The sequence below is a fragment of the Necator americanus genome, chromosome I (genome assembly GCF_031761385.1).
Source record: "Necator americanus strain Aroian chromosome I, whole genome shotgun sequence".
Lineage (NCBI taxonomy): Eukaryota > Metazoa > Nematoda > Chromadorea > Rhabditida > Ancylostomatidae > Necator > Necator americanus.
In genome coordinates, this window is record NC_087371.1 from 14,364,246 (window position 1) to 14,372,136 (window position 7,891).

Sequence of the window (7,891 nt, forward strand, 5' to 3'; positions counted from 1 at the left end):
TCAGAGATCAATCCCCGACAAAAGTGGGAATTTTGCATTTAGTGTGCGAGAGTTGAAAGAGTACATTTTTCATCCGACAGTGACGAATTTCTTATTTTTAGTCGAAAAAGCAATTCGAATACTGTTACTGAGCAAAAAAAGACATCTATAGGCGCAATTAGGGTTAAAATTAGTGCAAAGTAGGCTCCACGATTTTCTGAATATCGACGCTAAAAGTGAATCTCATGCAAGAAAGCTGGCTGCGATCTGTAGAGAGAGATTTCTTCTATATTTCCACAAAATTTGGTGCTTCTAGCTTTCCTAGTCTTTTTGAAACTTAATTGAGAAAAATCCTAAATTTTGCTTCAAATTTTCGAGTTTTTCTCAACTAGCTTTTGAGAGAACTAGAATACCTACATAGACTACAAATCGTAGTTAAGGGTTTTCTTTGATGCTCTATCAAAATATGGCATCGAATTTTTCAACGGCGCTACCGTAATCTCGCAACGGGAAAAAGTGCGAAATCTCAGATTTTTGGCAACGCGTCAAAATCTGTATGACTTCAAACAAAGTCCAATAACTCAGCTCGTGGTTTATGAAGGCAAATTCTGTTTCAATTTTGTTATAGAGGAAGATTATTGCTATCATACTTCGTTTTTACTTTTCTACAACTAGTTTACGTTCTCTCAAAAGCTAGTTGAAAAAAGTTGGAAAAAATGCTAAATTTCTCAACTTTTTCTCAACTAGCTTTCAAAAAATCCAGAGAGCCGCTAAAAAGACTGTCTGTAATCACTGCTAATGAGTAAAATTGTGTGTAGGAAGTAGAAAATAGGGAAAAAATGCTCTAAGAATGCTGCCTCGGTTAGTTGTTTTCCATTTTGAAAAGAATGGAAGAATCCCGGCGGATCGAACGCTCAACAGTTCTTTCTCATTGTCGATGAGTAAAATTGTGAGGAAATAGTAGGAAATGGTGTGAAAATGATTTTCCAATGTTTTATCTGTTGTCCTCACTCACTCGCAGTACTTTATATTAATATCCATCATAGTGGTATTTAATAATATTTACTATATTATATTATTTTTGATTTATTATTAAGCGTCCAATCTGCTTCTTTAATTCTGTTTATTTTAACTAATTTTTCATTGCTATGAGCGGCTATACTAGAAAGAACGCTTTGAGGGGGTCGCTTTCTGGCGGGTCTTCTATGGAGGGTTTTTTCCCAACTACATGCTTGACCCTGCCCACGGCGTCATTCAGATGCGCTGGTACTATAGAGTGAAGAGAAAGAGGGGAGGGGAGGGGTAAGAGACGAGTCCGACGTCAGATGAGGGCGCTAGAGGTAGAATGCAGTGAGACGGATTCCACGACGTCATAGCGCGCCAAAGCCAGAACGCATAACAGTGAAAAAAATACAGGTTGCATGCGGGGCGAATCACCGAGATGTACTCCGTATGCCCACTTCTTTGTACGTTACACTCATCATCCTTGCCAGACGATTTCTTCAAAAATTATACAAGCATGCGGAAATCCGCTTGATCTAGCGTGATGTCTTTGTCTTTTTCAGTACGATGACGACTTTCATGTTATTTAACACTATCACACCATTCTACGTAAGCTGCAGGAAAGAAAGCGAGAAAAGCTTCGATGTTGTAGCGGTATAAAAGCGAGGAATATCATGACATATAATAACGGACTTAGCCTATCATGTGTTTGTACATCTGTGTGGAACAAAACTCTAGAGAGCAGAGAGATGGGTTCTACGGCGTTGAAGTGGTGCGCAGACGCCACAAAGCGCTGGAAACTGCACAGTTGGCGGGACGGCGCAAAAATAGGAATCAGCGCAATAATTGGTGCAGCAGTACCGAGCAATAATCCCAAGAGAATTTGTTTTGAATGATTGTGTCCTTTGATAACCGTGATAACACCATGTGTTGCGTTTCATCGCTATATATCCCTTCGCATGTCTACTCCTCTGCACGTCTGCTTCAGGTTGGTAACATCCTTTCTTCTGAATTTGTGAACACGCATCAAAAAGCTGTTTAAACAGTACCTAATATATTATACCTAACATATTACTTGATCTGACGTAGAACCTTAACTTTGTCAGTATAATGATATTTTTCGCGTCATTTTATGCTGAAACATCATTCTTTGATAACTGTTGGAGAAAAGGACGATTATATCAGAAAAGTAAAAGATAAAGTCACTGGCGTATCAATCCACTTGGGAAGCGCCAACGCGTTTTACTGGAATTCGTAATCGATGAGGTTTTAGAACGCGTGTGAAAACGGGGCCAGCCGACGGTCAAGTCAATGTTCTTATCCTCCCAGACAGGTCTGGTACCAATTTATCTACCTCGGAGGGATGAAAGGCTTGGTTTACACTAGGGCGGTTTCGAATCCTCGACCGTGTGGCTACACCGGACCTCTAACCGACTGCGCCACACCCGCCCATCGATATATTAATATTTAATACCTCAAATAATGTTTCCAAACTGTACCGAAGGAATATTGATGTGAAATCAAGTTCAAATACTCTCAAAGGTAAATGCTGACCCATGCAGTAAGAAAACTACTAACTCATTCATAAATGTTTAAATATCTTTAGGAAAAAGAACGAAAATACGTCTTTCAGAGAAGAAAAATTCGATTCTATAGCATCAAAAATCTACAGAAATTGCCACTATTTTTCATTCTCATTGATAGGTAAAGGTGCACGAAGCGAGAACCACAAGAGGTCTGATGTCCGGCGTTAGCCCTCAGCAATTCATCTACTAAAAAGACAAACATGTATGTGCTTCTTTTTTCTTTCGTCGTAGTTGCAGCCAAAGTAGTGGTGAGTGCCTTTCTGAAATTGATAGTCCTAACAGAAAAAAAATTAGAAATGATCCTTTTTTTCTGAACCAAATATCTGGATCTACAGTTACATGCATAATTTCTCGAGCCCTCTTATAATTGGAAGATTCGGGGTTTTCTATGATTTTTCGTTGCAGGATTAGCTGTGTCCACGCTGCACTCACCATTTCTTCAAGATAGTTCTTCCATTGCTCCACGGCTCTCCCAAGAAATCTCGAAATAGCATTAGTCCCAGCATCTAACAGTGTTTTTCCATTCATTACTCTGCAGGTAATAACAATTAGAAGCAACGTATCACAAAATTGGTGTTGTGCGGAAACTCTAGGGAAAACGTAGAGTTCGAGTGGATTGCTGAAACGAGCGTGGTTCTGCTCATCCTTCCCTAATCGTCGTAAAAAAGACGTGGAACACGGCATTCTTCCTTACATAATCATTTGCAAAATGGCACCTTTGGTCATGCACCGCATCCACTGTCGAAGACCGATGAGGTCTTCTTAGCCCATTCAACTAAAGCCAGGAAAAAGGCTCCTGATAGGAGCGGAAAGTGTAGAAGGGGCTCGTTCCAATGTATCTAGTGGGAAGTAAAGATGTACCCATCCCGTTTTCTTTACGGGGATTAGGACTGGATGAGCGGACTCATGTTTTTTCCATGCTGTTCAGCCCAAATTCTACTCGTTTCCTCTGTGTTTGCCACGATCGCAGGTACGACGTCAATTTCATGGTACACTGCTTTTGAAATCCTTATGTCAAATGTTCTTGCTATTGTATCTGTACCGCACCTGTGGTCCTATTCATTTCAACACTAAATTGCCTTCAACAAGCTACAGACCTTACTCAAAGGCACCACCCCACGAATCTGAGGTGGTGCGGATTTCGGATTTGTTATGCCTATGCGGGGTCGTAGATAATGGGGAAGAGGGTGACTCCCAACTACCGTAAAAAACGTCCCGGAAAATGCGTCGCGCTCCAATCGAATTCGCTGTAGAAAATCGCGCCCCGGAACTCTCGAAGCCGCAACTTCCGTTTTTTACGGTAATTAGGAAGATATGGACGGAATCACCCTCCCTTCCATAATCTACGACCCCGTACAGGTATGAAACCAGCACCACCCCAGATTCGTGTAGTGTACATTGCAGTGCATCAAAACTAGTGGCAGAAACCTACTCTTCGTATCTTTGCTCCTCAGCATTTTGAAGTGCTAGCAGCCGAATTCTATCCCACGTTAGGTGTTTACCGTATAAAGCTAGTTTAACCGGGTTATGTATGTTGTGTTGTTTCAGTTTCAGACACTTATAATGTCCCAATGGTCGTGATACGCCATCACAACCGTATGTTCTTTTTTCTTTTCATAATCAAATCCAGATCAAAATTCTTTTTTCTCTGGACTAATTCAGAAAACTAGGTACTTCCTGAGCATGAGCACAACTACTGTGTCCATCTTGGCGCTAGAAAACGGTAGAACGAGAGAGACAACTTTCAAAACCAACCAACAACGTAGTTTTGACTTTTTCTTTGACTACTTTTAGCAAAGGTTTCTTTATTTCAGGATAGAGATCGGCCATAGTACCACAACGATAAAAATCGGGATCTTCATCGGATAAGGAAGTCTTCGAGAGATGGTAAAGGACCTGAAAAAGACTTCTGAACTGCTCCTAATTTCGTCAGGACTCTTAGTGATTTTTCCATGGCGAGAGTTATAATTCAGAAAGAGCTAAAACAGACTCACCACTAGAGCTAACACAACAGAGGATGTCATTGTAAAATGGTGTTTCGAGGGAAACTCAACTTCATTTATAGTGATTATTTCATCAAATTTGGCACTCCAACGTGTCAAACATACTTCTTTCTTGAAGTGCGTTCTGGTGTTTCGTAATACTGTGGGAAAACTTTGAAGTTTTGAATAACAATTTCAAAGTGCATATAGCCGCAATTACAGTTATGTAACGAAGAACTCTGCCATTCTCCCATCCCAACTATTCCCAGCGCCGAGGGTCCTGTTTTACCAACTACTGCCGTCGAAGTCAGTGATGCCCTCGCAAAAATGAAGTCGAACGAAGCAACCAGTCCTGATGACATACCTACTGATGTCTGGAAGCTGCTAGAAGATCGAGGGTCCGTGTGGCGCGCACTTTTCTTTAACAAGATCGTTGCAGAAGGACGCACTGCAGACGTTTGGCAAAATTCCGTGACCGTGCCTATCTGGAAAGGGAAAGCGGACATTGCTGACTCCACTTCGTACGGGCCTATGTATACGACTGCTGTGCCATACGATTAAGGGTTTTGAGCGTGCCCTGGAAGCTCGCCTGAGGAAGATTGTCAGCGCTTCACTCAACCAGTGTGGCTTTGTGAAGGATTGCAGCACTATAGATGCTATCCATGCTGTCCATATCCTCCTGAAGAAACACCGCGGTGTGCATCTCACTTTTCTCGTTGTTGAGAAAGCTTTCGACCGTGTCCCACATGAGCCGTTATGGATGCCCATGAGGTCGCAGTACCAGAAGAATATGAGCGGTGGATGAAGCTGCTTTATGTGAAACCTACCAGCGTTGTGCTCTGTGCTGCTGGAACAAGCAGGCCATTCCCTGTACAAGTAGGGGTTCATCACTCTCACCCCTGCTGTTCATACTGTGCATGGACACGATAAGGAAGGGAATCCAGAAGCAGTATCCGTGGACCCTACTCTTTGCCGACGATGTCGTGCTCGCATCGGAATCTCGAGATGATCTTCAAAAACAAGTACAGTCTTGAAAGGATCGGCTGCAGGAATATGAATTGCGCCTCAATGTATCAAATTGAGTAAATGGAGTGCGGTCCAAAGATGGTTCAATTCGTGTCGATGGCACCGAATTTAACAAGTTGGACTGGAGCAAGCAGGCCATTCCCTGTACAAGAAGAGGTTCACTGTCTCAAGTACCTTGGATCCAGAGTGACTTCCGTAGGCGACATTGATCAAGAATGTCGAGCACGTGTTAATGCGGCATGGATGAAACGGAAAATGGCAATATGCATAATGTGCGACAAGAAAGTCCCTGTTCGAATGAAGTCGAAGGTCTACAGGACGGTTGTGGACCCTGTTGCCCTTTACGGATGCGAGTGATGACGAGCGCGCCGACGACGAAAGCCTTAGAAAGAGTGTTGGGCGGTATGGAGATGCAGATGTTGAGATGGACGATAGGTGTAACGCCGAAAGACAAAGTATCCAACCACACTGTACGCTCCATCTTCGGCGTCGTCGGCGTCGTCCCGATAGGTGAAAAGATGAAAGAGGGGCAACTTAGATGGTTTGGTCACGTCTTGTGGCGAGAGGAAAATCCTGTTGCCAAAACCGCGCTGAAGCCCGACGTTTGAGGCGTGAGGCCGCGCAGCAGAGACATACGAGCTTTGTAATTCGCACGGTTAGAAGGCGCGAATTTTGCAGACATGGCAAAAATGTGCTGTCGTCGAGGACACTGCCAGAGCTGATACCTGATAAATTAAATACCTAAAGGGAACATTTCCGTTCCGTCAAAGAACCATCGGAAACAATTTTACACAACCCCAACATCAACTTGTATAATCCTCTAGTTTGAAATAAACGTGATTTGAAAAACTCTGACATCCAAAATCGAGCAAGGGCGGGTGCAGCGCAGTCGTCTGAAACCGATTGCACCAACCTTATCTGAAAGGATGAAAACACTAACATGGGACATCGGCTGGTCCCGCAGATTACTGTATGCGGCAACGAACGTTCATTACACCCCAACGATTTCGAATTACAGTCAAACGGCTTGGCGCATAAGAGGATTGATACGCCAGAGATTCTTTAATATTTAAAATAGTTGCACTGTTTTCAGGGTGCATATTACGCGCTAACACTGTGTTCATATTTGCTGCTGTTTCGCTGTACCAATATACTCTTTCGATATATTTCTATGTTTCCCTTGTTGGCAAGGGAACCAAATGCGTAACTGTTACGATAAGAAGGGCTAGTGGAAGCTCACCAATGCCAGAAATTGTCCCCAATGGGCTGCTGTTTTCCGAAATATAAATACACGTGATTGATATAATTTCTAGTAGTTCATGTTGGAAACCAAAGCGAATTACAGATTAGTTTGTAAGCAGCAATGATGAAATGTGGCAAAAATATGGTGAAAGTAAAAAGAATAAATAACAACAGAGATCTCTTCACACCACCATCAAGCTTTTTTATGCTGGAAAGTGATTACGCAGTTCATGTTACGGTATAATACAAAAAATGTCGAATGTGAGTCGAGAAGGCAAGAATGTACTGCTCGGATGTATCGCGCTCACGAATCGCCAACCATGGGTTGATCGACTTTTCTGCGCACCTTCGGCTCAGGTACCCTGAATTAGACGTAGGAACGAAAATCGATAGTCTAAAGGGATGATCTATGTATTCACTATGAAGTGTTGCAAATGATTGCTACAGTGAAGATTGGTCTGACAATCAACGTTCACGTAGTATCTATTTACGGTATTTGAGGACTTCGTTGCAATTGATTCACTTGCTTCTTTCTCAGAGCTGAGTCATTGAGGTGCATTACTTGGAATATTGAAGTAATCCTCTTCGACGTAATTTATCTTATTTAGAGCATGGAACTTTCGTTATATCTCCTCCTTTCCGGAAGAGCACCATCCAAGTAGCGAACAATAGACAGAATAGTAATGAATTTCGAAGTTATTACTCTTGGAGAACAGAGGACTGTAAGGGTTAATGAATGACCACATGATCACTATTACGAGCTCCAGGCGCAAAAGTTCGCGAGACTCCCATTGCCACTGGACGACCGTTGTTGAGACTTATTGCCACTAAGACGTAACCAGCTTAAATCAGATAGATCCAGACCAAGATCAACTCTAAGTCGAATTTGTTAATCACTGCTACTCTGCATCTTCATCGGGTATCAGATAAACTCCTTTATCGTACAACAGTTGACTGATTCCCTCAAAAAATTGTTGTCAAATTCCATGATCTATGGGTGATAACTTTCCTCGTCTATGAGCAGAGGTAAAATGTGGTTGAGAGAGTGGTGGGGACACTTTACACTGCTCTAGT

General features: G+C 42.5%; 3 protein-coding genes across 3 annotated transcripts; all 3 read left to right on the forward strand.

The window, feature by feature from the left end:
- Positions 1-4,876: 4,876 nt before the first annotated feature.
- RB195_005540 (uncharacterized protein) lies at positions 4,877-5,110 on the forward strand (the record flags this gene model as incomplete). Its single annotated transcript, XM_064178107.1, has 1 exon — positions 4,877-5,110. One exon carries the CDS (start codon positions 4,877-4,879, stop codon positions 5,108-5,110), a length of 234 nt encoding a protein of 77 aa, XP_064035189.1.
- Positions 5,111-5,635: 525 nt separating this feature from the next.
- RB195_005541 (uncharacterized protein) lies at positions 5,636-5,932 on the forward strand (the record flags this gene model as incomplete). The annotated part of the gene is made up of 1 exon (XM_064178108.1): positions 5,636-5,932. The coding sequence occupies one exon, from the start codon at positions 5,636-5,638 to the stop codon at positions 5,930-5,932; it is 297 nt and encodes a 98-aa protein (XP_064035190.1).
- Positions 5,815-6,183, forward strand: RB195_005542 (uncharacterized protein; the record flags this gene model as incomplete). Its single annotated transcript, XM_064178109.1, has 1 exon — positions 5,815-6,183. One exon carries the CDS (start codon positions 5,815-5,817, stop codon positions 6,181-6,183), a length of 369 nt encoding a protein of 122 aa, XP_064035191.1.
- Positions 6,184-7,891: the final 1,708 nt, after the last annotated feature.